This window comes from Schistocerca nitens, chromosome 8 (assembly GCF_023898315.1).
Source record: "Schistocerca nitens isolate TAMUIC-IGC-003100 chromosome 8, iqSchNite1.1, whole genome shotgun sequence".
NCBI lineage: Eukaryota > Metazoa > Arthropoda > Insecta > Orthoptera > Acrididae > Schistocerca > Schistocerca nitens.
In genome coordinates, this window is record NC_064621.1 from 356,677,544 (window position 1) to 356,696,396 (window position 18,853).

At 39.8% G+C, this 18,853-nt stretch overlaps 1 protein-coding gene across 1 annotated transcript in view; it reads left to right on the top strand.

The window, feature by feature from the left end:
* Positions 1 to 18,853, top strand: part of LOC126198884 (protein king tubby) — a 56,349-nt gene that overhangs the window by 25,525 nt on the left and 11,971 nt on the right. Inside the window, exons 5-6 of the mRNA XM_049935492.1 lie at positions 1,568 to 1,735; positions 10,761 to 10,991. Of these exons, the coding sequence (XP_049791449.1) occupies positions 1,568 to 1,735; positions 10,761 to 10,991 (399 nt within the window). The remainder of the gene's footprint in view (positions 1 to 1,567; positions 1,736 to 10,760; positions 10,992 to 18,853) is intronic.

An 18,853-nucleotide genomic window follows, 5' to 3' on the forward strand; every position in this document is an offset into this window, starting at 1 on the left:
AGCTGTCAGCCATTTCTAAAGATACTGCAAAAAATGTTTTGAACAGTGGAAGCACCAGTGGGACAAATATATTAGTTGTAATGGAGAGTACTTTGAAGAGGATAAGCTAGTTTTGCAAACAATTTGAAAATATATGGCTTAAAAAAAAAAAATCTGAGCTGTTGGCTTGCACTGAAACTGAATCTCTGCCAGTGAGATTCACTTCACCTATAGGTAAACCTGCTGTGTCCCGTGTTAAAGGGCTCTTAATTCTCAGCTGTTCACATGTACAGTGCATAGTGATTTGCATGAGGGAAATAGTGGCAATGGACAAAAAGAATTATATCTGTGTTTATGCCAGGATCTTCATTCAGCTTTTTTAAGAGGCTGTTCAGGCAGTCATTCAGTAAACAGGGTGTGACCAGTTACAGATTTTGGAGCTTGTTGGAACAAACAATGCTGACAGCAGCTGACAGAAGAGGTTGAGAAAACCAGCCTCCCCACAGTGTTTCAACAAAGCTCAAAATTTGCAGTGTTGCCCCTGCTTGTAAGTCAAGCGGAAGGCATGAACCAGAGACTTAGTAAGTTCCCCCAAGACAGTAATTGAAGCTGCTTGTGAGATTGTTTGGACAAGACTCAGTGTTAGTGATGGGCACAAACAGCCATTTCTCTGCAGTAGCCTTCCAGGAGTAACAGACTTATAATGTACGTGGGAGAACATCTGTAAAATTTGAAAGGTAGAAGAGAGGTACTGGTGAAAGTGAATCTGTGAGGAAGGATCTTGTTGCGCCTGGATAGTTCAGTTGGTAAAGCATTTGCCCATGAAAGCAGTGATTTGAGTCGCAGTCCAGCACATAGTTTAAGTCATCCAGGAAGTGTCAAAGAAATTATTCATCGAGGAACTAGGAAACATCCAATAAGAAAATGAAAACTTAATATGTGTAGGTGAGGAAAAAGAGACGACAGAATTTGACTTTGGACAAATGTGGGGTTTCAAGCCAGGTTCGTATATCCATTTCTACTTCCATATTATTTACAGCAGCTTTTGGCTGCTTTGTCAGCTGAGGTATTGAATGAGATTTTGTTCCCTTCCGCACTTTCATAAGTAGATCACTATCTATTGTTTTCTAAGGCATGAAAGATAAATAGCTCAGCAATCCTGTCTTTTACATGTGTCCACTGCTCTTCAACACTCCCTATGTTAGGCTAATAGTATTATGTGTTTATCATTTGTGCTTTTATATTTATGTAAAGTAATACCAGTTTTGGTACTTGTTTATAGTTTCTTAGTCTCTCCTCCCTCACTAATCTCTCACTGAAACAAAACTAATTTGTATCAACTACTTTTCTTCTTGATTCACAATTGTTGTAAAATTGTAATTGTGTACCTCAGTTAGCAATGAAAAACAGTGCTAGACCAAGAATGACTTTGCTAATATGACTCACAATGTCTCCTTTACTATTGCCTATGTTCTATAAAATTTATGAATATCTCCTTCTAATAATGAATTTTATTTTTCTAGAACACTAGTTTTAAAGCTTAATCATTGAGTGAAACTAAATCACACTTTATAATTCTTATATGCAGGAGCGGGAAATAGAAGGTGATGTTGAAGGAAGCCTGGAGACTTTTGTTTTGGAACCAGGAACTCAAGGTGTTCACTATAAGTGTAGAATAACAAGGGACAGAAAGGGAATGGATCGTGGCTTATATCCAACATACTTTTTACACCTCGAGCGTGATTATGGTAAAAAGGTAAGCCAGTACAATTTAGAAAATACCAATCGGTTTTAACTTTCAGCTTATTGACACTACTACGATCTTTAAAGAAATGTTGAGTGACGAAATCAGCTGATTAATTTGAGATTTCCAGTTTAGTTTTAAATGTTGTTTATCTGCATTTCTGTATAAAGTTTCATTGGAAATAGCTTTTTTTTCCATTCTGTAATTACAGAAAAGTGTATCTTAAACACAGAGACATTGTTGTTCTCTGAAAAGATAGTGCAACTACTCCACAAACATGAAAGCATAACACAGGGGTATTTTAAATTCAGGTAAATGAGAAGACTTCTCGCTACTTGCTTCTCTACATTATAGATGTAGGCAATATTGATTAAGCATTGCGTACCCAACAGGGGCTACATTTAAGTTACAAAGGGAAACTTTTTCTGTGTGAATAGGTTAACAGAATAATTGAGAAAAAAAAACGAAAAAAATAAAAGAATGTATTCAACAGATTGTACAGTCGAGAGGACCCAGTCTCTTTTTTAGAGAAAATTGTGAAAGTTTAGTTCCAGAGTCATCACAGAGTACAAAAACTTGATGTAAAAACAGGTTCCTAGAAAGCAAAACAAATGCAAATTACTTACTCTCACTGAAGTCAACATGCACAGTATTGGGAATAAATTACTAGAGTCGGAACATTTTTTAAAGATACAAAAATGTGATATATCGTGTGTCTCAGAACATTGGTTTACAGAAAATCAAGTAGATTTTTTTTGGCAGCCATAATCTGCTTCAAATGGGAGAAAAAATGGGGGTGGGGGGTTGCAATATTTATCAGACAATACTTTTTTTTTTAAATATACATAAGTTAGTTGTATAAGACTCATCGAGCAGGTATCATGGTTGTCAGTTTGTATGGCTCTCCAAATGGCGATGTTAATTTATTTTTGGAGAAATTTGAACAAAAGATAAGAAAAATTTTAAAACTCAAAACAAATGGTACAGTATGTGGCGATTCAATGTAGAATTGTCTAGCTCAGATGATCCCAACTCAAAAACATTTTTAAACCTACTCAGATCATTAAAGTTATATTGTACAGGGTGCAGCATGTGAACCAGCTGTCATACACAACAGTAATGTCCCAGTGCTTCAGTAATAATGGAAAATGTGAAACAAGTTGGGAAAAAAGTGTGATGCTTGGTTAGAATGGGTCCCTCTCTCTCTCTCTCTCTCTCTCTTTCTCTCTCTCTCTCTCTCTCTCTCTCGTGTGTGTGTGTTTTGCCATTGTTGAAGCATTCATTCACACTGGGTCTTTTGTGGAAACAAAGCATTTGTTTCAGCAGAAATTTCCAGGATATTCTGTGCCAGCAAAAAGCACCATACAAAAATTGATTGAAAAAAGCTGGTGTACAGTATCAGTTCAAAATGCTCCCAGGAACAGACGACCACCTGTCTGCACACCTGAGTTAAAAAGGCAGATGCAGAAGATAATGACAAGAAGCCCTCATAAGTCAACCAGGAGATTGATTCAATAGGTTCATGCAAATGAGAGAAGTTGCAGATTTGTTTTAAGGGAACTGTTGTTAAAACCATATCAGATAAGTGTTTTGCAAGAACTGGAGGAGCCTCACCTGCAGAAGAGAGTGCATTTCTGTTCACAGCTGTTGAAAAATGTTGCCAGTGGTGTCTTGGATGCACGAAGGTTCAACATTAGTGACAAGGTGTGGTTTCACCTGCATGGGTAAATTCCCAAAACAACCAGTACTGGTCAACAGAAAACCCACACGCAATCCACCAGGCGCCCTTGCGTGACGAGGAGATTGATGTTTGGTGTGCTATTTCCGCCACATGCATTTTTGGGGCCCATCTTTGAGACAACAGTGAACAGTGTTGTGTATTTGGGAATCCTGGAGGAGTTTATTCTAACTTGGCAAAAGAGGAGTGTTAGTTATGTTATGTTGACTTTATGGGCCTGTTTTATGTGCTGCACCCTGTACTAACAATAGCCCAACACTTGGGAATGCCCGTTTGGACAGTATTATAGTTAATTTCTCAAGAGACCTATGGACTGTTGTCCTAGCAGATGAATGTTTTGCAGATCAGAACCACTTCTCCCCACATGCCACTATCAACAGTCAGATAATGATTATGTGATTGCAAATAAGAAGCCAAGCATGACATGGGTTAGAGGTCAGAAAGAGGAATATACTAAGTTATTGTTCATGATTATGATGTAGATAAATCAACTGTTGAAACTTTCATTAAGAATTTCTTTAAGATATATATTGATTTATGGCACTCCTGTTAATCACTGAAAAGAAATAGTTCCTTGCTGGTATCAGGGAACAGATGCTGTCACTGTACAAGATTTATAAAATTAATTGCAAACGAGGCACAGAGCAGTATGACATTTCTTATAGATGCCCCCTGAATTGTAAAAAACATTATGAAGCTGGACTTAAACTTTCCGAACAAGTTGCATATGAAAACTACGTGGAAGGAGCTCCGAACAATGTAAGGTTTCCTAAGATATTATAAAACAAGAACCCACTTCTACCAAACTAAAGACATTCTGCTTGAGCCAGGAAAGTTCAGTAAATACTTTACTACTGTAGTAAATGAATTAAGATCTAAAATTAGTCATTCAAACATAATGCATGTTTGTATGATGTCTGTTTCCAGTGGAGGCCTTGTTAGCCAAAAGCTCACTTTCTGACAGTCTTTTTGTTGTGCCTGTCTGTGACTCAGTATCTCTGCTACATGGTGAGTAGCAACTATCCTTTTTGTAATATTGTTATAACCTTCTTTGTAGTAGACAGCATGGCTTCTGAGAAGGAAAAAGTGCTACTTCTGCAGTCGTTGAAGTTATTAAACAGCCGTTAACTGCATTTAAAAATAAGAATGCGGTCTCGCTTGAGCTATGCGATTTGAGTAAAGATTTTGACTGTATCCCCTCTGGCATCTTATTAGCCAAACTACAGTGTTATGGAATAAATAACATAGCACTAGAAAAATTAATTCTTATCTAAATAACAGGACACAGTTTGCGCCAATTCAAAACAGGAATTCTTCTCTGAAGAAAGTCACATCTGGTGTGCCCCAGGGCTCGGTCCTTGGATCATTCCTGTCCATTGTTGTAATTAACAATTTGCCATATTATGTTGGGCTTCAGTCAGTTATCTGCTATGCAGGCAACACAACTTTCTCAAGATATGTTAATCATGTCTACGGAAAATTGTCAAGGGTGTCCTATCTCATATGGAAATTACCTGATCTGTTGAGAAGTGAATATCTTAAGAATAGCCTACTTTGGACTTTTCCAGTCTCTCATACCTTAGGGGCTGTTGTTATGGGATCAGTCCAGTCAGGTCAGTGACGCATTACTGACTCAGGAAAGGGTGCTACGAATAATGTGCAAGTTTGGTCAGAGACTACACTTTCACCCTTTACTCATTAAGACCAAAATAATGACAGTGATAAATCTTTATATCCATGTATCATTGATATATGTGAAAAACAACCAAGTGGAGTTTGGTACCAGAGAGAACATAAAATGTTGTTCATCAGAAACAAGAAGCATAGGCTGACAAAAACTGGCAACTCTCACAAAGTGAACTGTTTAAAATATTTTAATAAATTGCCACATTCTGCAATCGGTACACCTTTCACTAATTTTGTAAAGAAGTTGTGTAAATGGTTTATTAACAATCAAGTCTAAGATTAAAGAGAATTCTTGTATATGAGGAGTGTAGAATTTGAATTTTAGGATTATTAATAAAATTCTGTACAAAAGGTTAATATAGGATAAATTATTTGCACATGCAATATGAACAGTATTTATTAAAGTGATTGCTATTTGTCTTTAAAAGCACAGTTTTTGAACAAATATCTATAACTAGTGGCGAAAGAGTAGTAGTGGGGTTAATATGGGGGACAGTGTGAAGGAAAAAGTTTTGAATATGAAAATGTGCATATTTTTTGGAAATGGACTGCTAGTCTGACCTCCAGACCAGATGAGAGGAAATGCAGATCCCAATAAAGTATCCCACTGAAGATGCCTTAGAGTAGAAAAGGGGAAAACACATCTGGGAGAAATAAATTACAGTGCAGCAAGAAAAGGCGGTTTTTATTTACAAAACAAAAAAAGAGTTGACAGTACTTTAAGAAGTACTAAACATGGTTCTAGTGGAGATGGTATGCCCACCCCATCCTTCCAGATTTTGAACTCACTCACCCAACCACTTATCAAGAGCCTACAGTTTGGCATGGACTCCAGTCACTTTACCATTTGCTGTTTTTCTCATTAACATGTCCATTTTAGAAATTAAAAAGGTTACACGTTATAGTAAAAATCTTAGAATGTTCTGAGTATTGAAATGCCGACCTTCGAATTTGTAAACTGACACTAAGCCACTCAACCACCTAGTAATGTCCATTTTATCCAGAATAATCTTCTTCTTCTTCTTCTTCTTCTTCTTCTTCCTCAACTTCATCTTCATCTTGTACAGTTTCCAGCCACTGGATAGGTCTCCATAGAACACAGTCTTCATCATCATTGTCTGTCTTTCCACTATCTCTCCAGTCTTCTGCTTTGTTTTGCACCCAGTCCTTCACTCCTTCCATCCAGCTGTCTGTTAGTATTTTTCCCTTCCCTTTCTTCTCGTATATCTTTCTGGGTATCCTTTATCCTTTTCTCCTCCATTCGCTTAACATGTCACTCCCATTTAAGCCTTGATTCCTACATTCTATCCTCTAATGGTTCCTCCTTCATTAATTCCCTGGTCCTCTCATTCCTTATAACCTGTCCATCTCTCTCACTCCAATATTATGTCTCAAGAATTTCCTGTCACTAACTTGTCTCTCTCTCTCTCTCTCTCTCTATCTATCTATCTATCTATCTCTTTCATTGCCCAGATCTTTGAGGCATTTTCATCAGCATTGGAGCATACTATACCTGATATATAACCCTTTCACTTTTTTGAAGGACGTCCTTGCTCAATATCAGGCTTCTAACGCCCTTCCAGTATGTTCCTGCTGTCTGTTCTGCTGATTTATTTCTCTGTCATTTCTTCTATTCTCCTGTATTAAGTTTCCCAGATACTTGAAACTCTCCACCTCCCTCTGTTGATCCCCACCAATGTTATTCCAGTTGTGACTCTCCTCCTTCATGGTTGTGATCATAGTTTCACATTTACCCATGCTAAATTTCATCCCATAACCTTGTACTATTCATTGCCCTACATGCAGCTGTTTCTATACTTCTTTGTCCTTGTTTCCACAGATCATCAAATTGTCTGCAGATATCATTGCTTTCATCTTTTCTTCACCAATTACTTGTCCACTCTGGTCATCACCTCATCCACCACCACAGTGAAAAGCAGTGGGAAAGTGTACTGCCTCAAGCCATTCTTCTGTTTCAGTCAGTCTGATCCCCCTCTTCCCATTTTCACACACTCGCACTTCTGGTTTACTTCTCTTATATTGCATGTAACCTGCTTTTGCATTCCTCTGAAATTCCACAGGTCTAGTTACATGGACTTGATGCCATAAGTAGGCTACTTGTGGCAGTTCACCGACACAGCATTATGTCACGGCATCCATGCCCATCTGCCAGTTATAGCCCCAGCTTGCACTGTAACCAGGGGCCCATTGATAGGGAGCCATATGTGGCTTTGACAGCCACAACACCACAGCATACCCACTTTGTGAGTATAAGCACAGGCCATCCAGTCAACCAGGTCATTGAAGCATTGGTGAAACATTGAGACCAGTACCATTGTTGTATCGGCTTCTGCCGTGAGATCACTCGACTGCCTCCCATCAAACTGCCACCAGCCAGATGCAGATTCGGTGTTTGTACCCAGGAGCCAATATTGCCTTGCACCAGACTGTCCACCAGAAAACCTCACCTGCGGCCGAGCCTGGCCTTCATGCCACTGGCTCTGTCTGCACCACCTGCCAACCAGCATGTCACATACTCCTCCAGCAGTGCGAAAATACCAGTCAGCCACATCAGCATCTGACAGCGCCACTGGGGAAAGCTCTCCTAGGTTATCTTGCTCTGCACTCGGACTGCACAGAGCCAAGTGGCTACTTCTGTCTTTGCATCACAGCTTCTCAGTGCCATAGAACCCAGGGTAGCAAGGATTGACCGCAGGCTGTGCCACCAGACGAGGTCACTTTCCTGCAGCTTTTTGAAACAGTAAAGAGTTTTCAAGCACAATGCCCGTATTGCTGCAACCACCTTACTCCTCACTTCAGCCTCCTGCAGCACTTGCCAACCCATCAAATCCAGAACACCATCCTGACACAGAGAAGAATGGCCCATACACCTCTTCATAGCAGTCTTTGTACCCCAGTTCATTATACCTCTATTCTCCAAAGACTTCGACGCCTTGTTTCAAAATCCATTAACACATACTTTTTCAGTGTTCAGGAAGGCCATCAGTAGGTCTGTCCTACTTTAGTGTGTTCCTGTAGCTGTCTTACAGTGGAAAACTAGATCTGCTGTGGATCTTCCTACTCTGAACTCATGTCATCCTTCTCTCATCATTCCTTCAATTTTTATCTGAATTTGTATTTCCCAAACTTTCTCAAAGATCTTTGCACAATGTCTCATTAGTGTCATTCCCCATTAGTTTTTGCCCTCTTTTCTATTACATTTCTTGAAGATCAGGACTGTTATTCCCTGGGGTCCTCTTCTCTTTTCACGCAGTTTTCATAACTTAATAGAGCCATTGTCCCCCCCCCCCCCCCCAATCTCCTGCTGCTGTCACCATCTTTACAGTCAGTTCATCCAAACCTGTTTTCTTCCCCCTGGGGAGGACGACGGTTCAATCCCGTCTCCGGCCATCCTGATTTAGGTTTTCCGTGATTTCCCTAAATCGTTTCAGGCAAATGCCGGGATGGTTCCTTTGAAAGGGCACGGCCGATTTCCTTCCCAATCCTTCCCTAACCCGAGCTAGCACTCCGTCTCTAATGACCTCGTTGTCGACGGGACGTTAAACACTAACCACCACCATCTTCCCCCTGCCATCTTTTCCACGAATATTGCACTTCCCTCCATGTTAACGTCTATTCTGTTTTGCAGTTTCTCTTCATCTCAACAGTTTCTCCCTCTTTCCTAGGCCTTAATTTGGGTTCAAGATTTCCAGTCATAGTCAACCATATATTCCACCTCTAATTTTAACCATCCCATATAGGACCTTTTTGAACCTTCACTATCCTCCCTCATTCTAGCGTACTGTTCCATCCACATTCTTCTCTTCTGCCATGATTCTTTCTACCTCTTTCTTGTCTAGTACTCTTCTCTTCTCTTGTCTTTACTGTTCTGTTCTGGAACCATATCCAAAATGCTGTGTTCTTCTTCTGCACTGTATATTTCTTTCTTCATTCCACTGTGGTGGTTTCTCCCCTCTCTTTTTGTTGCTTAAGTCCTCCTACATACTACTTTTGCCATATCCACAAATGTCATCTTAAATCTTCCCCTATGCCTCTTGCACTATTTGTGGTGCATCCATTGGGAGAGTTTCGTGCCCTTCTCTCTTCTTCTTCTTCTTCTTCTTCTTCTTCTTCTTCTTCTTCTTCTTCCTTCCATACCCTTATATGCCTGTCTTGGCCCTCTCTTATCTTTAGCCCCTTCCAGGTTCATTATTAGCAATTGGTGGTCACTATCTGAGGCCTCTAAGGGTATTACCTTGATATTTATGATGTTCCTATTCATTCTTCTGTCATGGAGGATATAGTAAACTACCGACTTTCAACTCAAGTCATTACTGTGTCAGGCAAACCTGAGGATTTCCTTGTCCTTGGACCAGGAGTTCCCGACCAACAAACCATTCTCTTTCATCTTTCTCATTTTGACTGCCCCAATCCTCTGGTCATAGCACACTTTCATACTCTTGTCTTTCTCTTCCAACATGTCATTTTCCACTGCATCGTCACTCCCAATCCAGTGCAATCAACAGTCTTTATCTTTTCTCACTTCTCTCCTTTGTACCTTGTTTCTGCCAACCCAACAAATAGAATTTTGATCTTTCCATGGTATCCACAATTTACTCCACAGCCCCAGTCAGTGTCCGAATATTGAATATTCCCTATCATAATTCAGATTTCTGCCAGGTCCATAATTCAGATTTCTGCCAGGTCGTCATTTGTTGTAACTGTCCTTTCTGAGACTTATTCCCCAATGCAGGAAGCAGAGGGTTATCCACTACTGTCTTGTTGGTTGTATCGTAGCTTCATGAGAGTCGTGGTGGCCATCACTTTTTGGGGTTCCTGCAGGATTTTCACATCTACGCACGCAGGGGGCACGTAGTCCCCAGTGTACTTCTCCACTACTTCATGCCATCTCCCGTGATGTGGACGAGGCATTGGGCTTTTGAGAGACAGTTAGGGCAAATTACATTCTCAGCTTTATCTTTATTATTATTATTATTATTATTCTGAGAAGGAAAGTTGCTACATACCACATAGTGGAGATGCTGAGTCGCAGATAGGCACAACAAAAAGACTGTCACAAATAAAGATTTCAGCCAGTAAGGCCTTCGTCAGAAATAGCCAACAGGCACACACGCACTCTCACACAAGCACAACTAACTCTCTCTCTCTCTCTCTCTCTCTCTCTCTCTCTCTCACACACACACACACACACACACACTCCAGGCAAATGTCGGGATGGTTCCTCTGAAAGGGCACGGCCGACTTCCTTCCCCATCCTTCCCTAATCCGATGAGACCGATGACCACGCTGTCTGGTCTCCTTCCCCAAAACAAACCAACCAACCAACCAACACACACACACACACACACACACACCATTATTATTATTTATTTTATTTGTTGTTATTTTAACTTCATTGCTCCCAGTATTTCACAGCTTACTTACTGTAATTGCTATTATGATCCTCGTTTTACTTATCTCATGTAAATTTGAATGTAACATATACTTTTATCTTTAGTATTGTGAGACAAATAATATTGCAGAAATACTTGAAATGCAAAGATTTCAATGTATGGAGCCATTATATTTTTTATCTACTGCCAAATATTACAGGTGTTTTTGCTAGCTGGCAGAAAGCGTAAGAAGAGCACAACAAGTAACTACCTCATATCTACAGATCCAACTGATTTATCAAGAACTGGAGAGTCCTATGTTGGGAAGTTAAGATCCAACCTGCTAGGAACTCATTTCACAGTTTATGACAATGGCTATTCTCCCAAAAAAGCTGAGTCAAAAGAAGATTGGAAACGTTCACCTCGACAGGAATTGGCTGCTGTAGTCTATGTGAGTTTAATTTAAAAATCTTAACTGAATTCATTTTTGTACTTGGGTTATCAGTTTGCATTGCTTTAGAAGTAGAGAGGAAGGCCTTAATTATGTATCTACTTCTCTCCTGCTTATTTCATTTATTTTGAGTTACTGATGAGTGTGTAGAGTACCCTATAGTCTTTTTGCATTTGGGAGAATGGCACCCCATCACAGCATCCAGATTTAGGTTTTCATGATATCCATAAATCACTTAAGGCAAATGCCTGGATGGTTCCTTAGAAAAGAACATGTAGAGTTCGTTCTCCATTCTTCCTACAATCTGAGCTTGAGCTCCATCTGTAATGATGTCACCAATACGGTGTTAAATCTCTGTCTTTCTTCCTTCCTTCCTATCTTTGAATGTCGTTTTCTTACATTCTTCCCATTTATCCTTACGTTCCCTTTCTCCAACTTTACCATGAATTTTACACTGATGAGTCAAAAAATCGTCACTGTACATCGAGAGATTGAATTCCACTTGATGGCATTGCAGGCATGTGACACTAAGGAAAGTTCACCAATGTCCAAAAATAAAGCAACACACAGAATTTTTGCAAGATTGGGTTTATTTTTCCACAAAACATCATAAATGGGTGGCAGTTAAGTAGAAACAACGTAGAGAGTACAGAACATAAACAACTGCAACATGCATAACAGTAGACAAAAATATTCTTCACTTTTTCCTACTTAATGGATTTGCGCACACTTTCCGACAGCTGATTAATTTGCTCAGTATGGGATGTGACCTCCTCTGGCAGCAGTACAGGACATGCTGTGAATGATGTCATCAATCTCATGTTGAGGCAATGACACCCATTCTTCCTGCAGAGCTGCTCGCAAGTCTTGGAGAATGGTTGTTGTATGCTGACATAATACAAATCGTCTCCCTAGTGCACCCCAGACATGCTCTATGGTATTGAAATCGGGAGTACAAGCAGGCCACTCCATGAGTGCAATATCTTCTGTTTCCAAGAAAACATCAACCATCTGTGCTGTATTGGCTAGAGCATTATTGATCATCACTATGAAGTCTGGGTCCATAGCACCTAACAACAATCGCACGAGATACCAAAATCTCGTCGCTATACCTGTCAGCAGTTAAACCTTGCCAATTCTCCTAAACAGTTTCATGAAAATATGTTCTGAGTGATCAACATAATCACTGGCCACACTATTAGAGATCCTCCTCAAGTCCCAAAATCATGTTCCACATTCCCTCCAGATGCGAATCCATCGAGAATCACTCCCCAGAACTAACCAGGACTCAGCTGTGAAAAGGACATTGGCTCACTGTTGGACCATCCTGATGGCATGTTGATGACTCCACTCAAGACGTTCCCTTATGTGAAGATGTGTCAGAGATACACATACAGCAGGTCTCTGACAATAAAGGCCACTCTTCCAAAGCCTTCCGTATGACGTTTGCCTTATTACAACATGTGCAGTGGATGCTGCAAGGTCAGAGGCCAGTTTCATGCAGTACTGAGGCGGTACCTTTGTGCCCTTACAGCCAAATAATTGTCCTCTCTTTCTGATGTCACATGTTGTTGGCCCTGTCCTGGCCTTCAGGACACAGTTTTGATCTCTATAAACTGTCACCACATCTGAGCACAACAGCATGATTACATTAAGCCATTGGGTCACATCAGTTGCAACTGTCCCGCTTCCATTCTTCCTATGGCTCTCCACTGCAGAGTCTGATAGACGTCTTCTCTGTGCCATACTGCACCATGTGTGGCTGTGTACACAGCGAATGTGGATGTGAGACTACCCAGCAAACGCTACCCTGTTTGATAGGTGCCCTGACATCATTGTTGGTGTGGTTGCCTGTGGCCCGAAATGCCATATTTCATGCAGAACATGATTGTACGAACATCTGTTGACAGTTTGTTACAAACATCTGATGACAGTTTGTACGATTGTATCGTGAATTAGACACAGGCTGGGTAAACAGCAGTTTGTTGCTTTAATTTTGGACACCAGTGTACATAAATGGAGTAGAGATGAATAGGGGCAAATTGCTATGACCTGGTGCCTAGAAATGAGCATCACGGAAAAGGTGCAGCTGGTTAGCTGTTCATTGCTGCTGTTGTGAACAGCTTTGGAAAGTGCTTGAAGGATTGTGAAAACATGGATAGATGATGTGCTGGATGTCCACACCTCATCACAGGATGTGGAGGTCGAAGGCTTGCCATATCTGTGAAGCGGGGTAGGCAGCAATCTGTGACAGATCTATAGAGTACATGGCTGGTGCAGTCACAAGCATGTTTTGAGCACACCATTCAGGGCTTATTGTTTATCATTACACTACACAGAATATGACCACTATGTGTTCACACCTTAGCCCAGTGACACTGTCAAGTATGGCTATATTGACCACAGGATCATTGGGATTGGGCTGTACATCAGTGGAAACAAGCCACCTAGTAGAATGAATCACATTTATTGCTACACCAGCTTGGTGGTGATGTCAGGATATGCTGTCATCCAGACGAACTGCTGATTGAAACATGCACTACACCACAGATGCAAACTGGTGGGGGAAGTATTCTGCTGTAGGAGACATTCATCTGGGTTTTCAAGGGACCTGTGGTAGGAATTGAAGGTTTAAGGATAGCTGTATTCTGTGTGAACATTCTTGAGGACCACCTGCATCCCTTCATACTTGATGTCTTCTCCAACAGTGATGGCATCTTCCCATGTCCATGTAACAAGCCAGAATCATGTTACAGTGAGGAGTGTGATAGTGAGCTCACGTTGATGTTTTGCCCACCAAATTTGCCTGATATGAACTTAATGGAACTCATCTGATATGATAACGAGTGCCAACACCATATCTTTAATTTACGGGATGACCTGTGCATAGACATCTACTGCCATGTACTTCCAGAAGCCTGTCAAAGATTGTCAAATACATGCCATACAGAGTCACTGCTGTATTGCATCCCAGTGATGTACTACTTGCCATGATGCAAGTAGTGATGCAAGTAGTCACAATACTACGGCTCATCAATGTATGCATTGTGCACAAATAAAAGAAAACAGTAAGTTATAATAGAGGGCAACATTCCACGTAGGAAAAATATATCTAAAAACAAAGATGATGTGACTTACCAAATGAAAGTGCTGGCATGTCGACAGACACACAAACAAACACAAACATACACACAAAATTCAAGCTTTTGCAACAAACTGTTGCCTCATCAGGAAAGAGGGAAGGAGAGGGAAAGACGAAAGGATGTGGGTTTTAAGGGAGAGGGTAAGGAGTCATTCCAATCCCGGGAGCGGAAAGACTTACCTTAGGGGGAAAAAAGGACGGGTATACACTCGCACACAGTAAGTTAATTATTTATGAAGTCTGTTTTTGTACATCTACAGTGTTTTGCAGAAGTCCTTGTACCCCTAGGTGAAACAGTATGTTTTATATTACTGTACTCACATATAAAAAATATGTATCTAGTGGATTGTGTGTGCCATCATGCATTAACAAAGAGATCTTTGTTTCTTTATGTCGTCCTAGAAAATTTACAGAACATCTTGGGAGTTATGCTTCGAAAGCCTTCCTCTTTTGTGTCGTCTTTCATTAGTCTTACACCAGTATTGAAATGCATGAGGTTTGGTTATTTCCCATAATGAGTTGTCAGGCTTGGTAAGGTCCAGGCTACATGGTGGCCATTTCAATGGGTCTATATGTGCAGAACCACACCCAACCCAGCGACTTTGAAATTCTTCATCAAGGAACTCATGCAGCTGAATAAAAAAGTGTGCTAAAGCTTCATCCTGCTGTAACAACACATGATCCACGACTTTCTTGCCTTCGAGTGTAGGTATTAATCCTTGAGCAAGCGCACCATTTCCGTAACACGAATGGATATGTGACATACTTTGTATGCATATAAATAGTAGCTGTCTTTATGTTACCAAGGTAAACATGTATGAGTAAAATCACTGTTTAATCTTATATAACTAAACTATGATAAAATACACTTACCGGTACGTAATACGAGGAAAACGCTGTTTAATTAAACAATAATGAAATAAACTTTCATAACATCACTCTGTTGCCACAGACATTTGATACCCCACTGTAATGACCTACACAAAGCATTAAATAGTGCAGCTGCATCAGATCCTAGCCATCCCCTTATTCAGCTGTTAATTATCTCATAGATAATTAGTGGGAGTGTGCTGCTAGCCCATAATCTGGATCATTTCCTTGAATGCAACATAAATTTTTTCTCAGCTAGCTCGCTTTTTATTTTATACTACTGGTGCTCAGTTGGACGTATGACAAGACAATTTATTACTGTGTTAGCTGAAGCAACAAGGAAGGAATAGGTATGGTGTCTTAACTGTGAAACAACAATGGAACAGAGCAAAACAATTTTATTTGTGGCTGGCACACTTTACACATAGGCACGCCTGCTTGAGAGTCAACCATGTCTGCACCATGTCCACATAATTCACAATCCATTCAAAAAAATATTGTCTGAACAGGTACCATGATGACATCTCTCCCCATATGCTAACATGAGGTGGATTCTTATCCACCTTTTGCATATCATGAAAATTTTACAAAGGCCAGAAAAGCATATTGCTCATGTGTGAACTATAGTATGTCACACGTTCATCAAAAATGACACTCTTCAGCCAAACTTGGCATTTCGAAATTTTGCCAACAAAGCATAGCAGGTTGCAGCTTGCTGCTCCATGTCACAAATGACAATGTAAATCCTTTCATTTTCAAATCTTTTTTAATGAGGTCATGCACTGTTGGTCACAGTACTTGAAGTTCAGCTTCCCTTTTTGTGAATGGGTTTCATTGGAGACTGCTCAGTTGAATGAGTGATGGTGGCACAGGTTTCCTCTTCCTTTTTCTTGTGTGTGCTAAGTGGACCGCCTAAAACTAAAGTATGTTTTCCTTAATCAAGCAAGGTTGCTTCACAAGGGGGCCCTTGCCAAAGTGCTCTCTGAATGCACACTTTATCTCTCTCGTTTTTGCCATGTTTGTGAACATTTGTGTCTCCTGTCTGTAAACAGTGTAACTGTCCACTCACATCAGCTGTGGTGTCGCAACTAAAATGATGGAGTACTGAAACAAAATAATACATTTTTGATAACAATGCTTTTCTTCAAATGCAGATTTGAGGTACTTAAAAAACAAATTTTTAATCCCCCAGTTGTACAAATTAGATAGTTATAGGGACTTTCTCAATCTCTCTGTATTTCCATTTTTAGTTTAATATTCTAATGGGAAATCTAATTTTGAATATAAATAATGTAGTGAGTAAACATAATTACCCATCAAGTAGAAGATGCATTCGGTCATTTATAAGCAAATAAACATGAACAAGACTGAGAATGTTGCTAGCTTGCTGACAACTCCTTGTTTAAGTTGTGTACTTAGTTTCCTCATCTAGATATTTCAAAGGAACACATTTATGACAATATTAAAGATTAACAAAAAGTTAAAATTAAGTATATATTTGTAATTGTATTATACCTGGTTATTCAGCTGCTTTTTTTGCTGTCCCTGTGCATATTTAATTACAGTATTATTTTATTTTGAATTTACAGTAATAATTATAAGTAATGAAATTAGAAGTAAAGGTGCCTGGAAATGGGAGGGAGAGTGGCTAATAGGTGGGAATGAGAGCAGCAGGTGTATGTGACAACAGTGTGTGGCACCATAAGCTCATTCTGGCCACAAGAAGGGGAGTTGTGTACAATGCGTGAAGACACAGCACAGTACCTTGGGAGGAAAAAACAGATTAGAGGGAAAGAGGAGTCTTCCACAGGGGTATGACCTACATGGCAGGGGGTTCAGAGTGGCTATGGCATAAGTTTGGACTAAGGCATTGCGTAGATGAGGTTTGTGCCAGAATATCACTTTGGGAGGGGATCCCTTTCAACACTGTGTGTATGTGGGGGGGGGGGGGGGGGGGGCTCCGTAATTCTGAAAACAAATTCATCCAAAAGCTAGCAAAGTTCTGTCTTGTTTATGTGCCTTTCAACAACTTAGTATTTTTACTATTCAGTAAGTTGTTACTTTTACTCCATAAATTATTTACAATCCACCATGACTGTCCATTACTGTGTAAGTCTTAAGTAAAAGAAGAAATTATTACGTGTAACACTCCACTGTAGTGCTTGACAGGGACAATTACTGTCGAACCAGAGGTGCGTAAGATGTTAATCACAGTTTGGTTTCGATGAGTAGCAACAGTGTGTTGTGACCTCCTCCTCCTCCGTATAATTTCCTGAATCCGTTTAACCAGGTCAAAGAAGCCTTGGTTCAGATTTTTGCGGGTTTCATTTTGGTGCATATTTCGTACTTCATGCAAATCTTTCTTCCATTTATTCAAATCGTGCCCCAATTTTTCTAAATGAAACTGGTTTTGCTCGCTGCTTAAGTTTGAGTGTTTTCTCCTTCCAGGAAAAAAAAAGTATACCTTTTCTTTGTCACTGAAAGATATTACTGCACATATTTTCTTTCAGCTTAGGAGATGCTCTTATTTTTGTTCTGGACTTTAGTTACCACAACAGTCATCGTTTGAACCACAGTTCATCAAATTGTCACAGTTATTTCTTGTTTCTTTTAATTTTACCACAATTTCTTACAAAATGTTGATGCCATTCACATGAACGTCCAAGAATTTAACAAATAAATAACATATATGTAGGTCTTCGGGAGAAATAGGTGATTTTTATTGCGTACCTTTTTTCTGTATTTTATTTTTGGAAAGTTGAAAACTTGGATTCCACATTACTGTGAAACTCTGGGACCTGCACAAAGACAGATGCTATTAGCAAGCATATGCCAAGAAATCACAAAGGAAGTTGATTCAGTTTTATCTCCATTGTTAACACTTGGTGATACTGCAAAGGCAACTGTTAATTATTATGAATATTAAATGAGCTACAAATTCGAGTGAATGGTGATTGTGAACAGTTGTGTCAGAAAAAATATGAGTGGAAACTGAAATTTGATGTACAAATTATGATTGCGTTGTGCTGTGTTATCTGTTTAGTGATGTGTCGTCAATCAAGGATATGGTGCCCACCGTGCCACACATGCTCCATCTGTTACAGCTATTGCAGAGGAGTACATTCTCCAGCCACCTGGTGAGCTAGGAATTTCGCAGAGTTCCACGTGTTTTAAAAAATACTTCCAGTGTGTTTTAGCAGCTACAGTTTTGACATTGTGTTTCTTCCAGTGTATTCTTCCTATATAAAAAAATTCAGGGCAGGTTTCGACATGTCAGAGTGGACTATTCCCTTGTCAGAACTACTGAACATGACAACTGCATAACTACTTAAGAATGAGTCAGTTTTATTTGGAGCACTTTGAAGTATGTGCATTTCATTTTTGTTAGCACTTGATAGTTGATGTAGAGAAACTGGCCCTGGAAATTTTACTTTGCTGTGTTTTTATTTTTAGGAATGCCACAGAAACGACAGTAATTCATGAAAACATTTCACCAGAACAAAGAGAGGCTACCATGATTAGTTATTTAACTGCCAGTTGGAGTTACAAGGATTTAAAACTAACAAAAAAGATTGCAGCACAAACATATTTCTGTTGTGGTACTGTCTGACAAGTTTAAAACTTGCTGTCACATGAAATACACAGCAAAATTGTATGGAGTTTCTGAATCTGACCTGCATCAGAAATGTGTTGGTGTATACCCAACAGATGAGGTGGGATCATTGGTTCTGAGAACTGTAGCTAATAACGCAAAGGTTGTGTGTCCACAAGTGCACAAAAGGAGCGTGTCAGAGTTAATAGCTAAAATAACTGAAATATGCTTGTCTGCTAATGCCATGAAGGTTCCTTA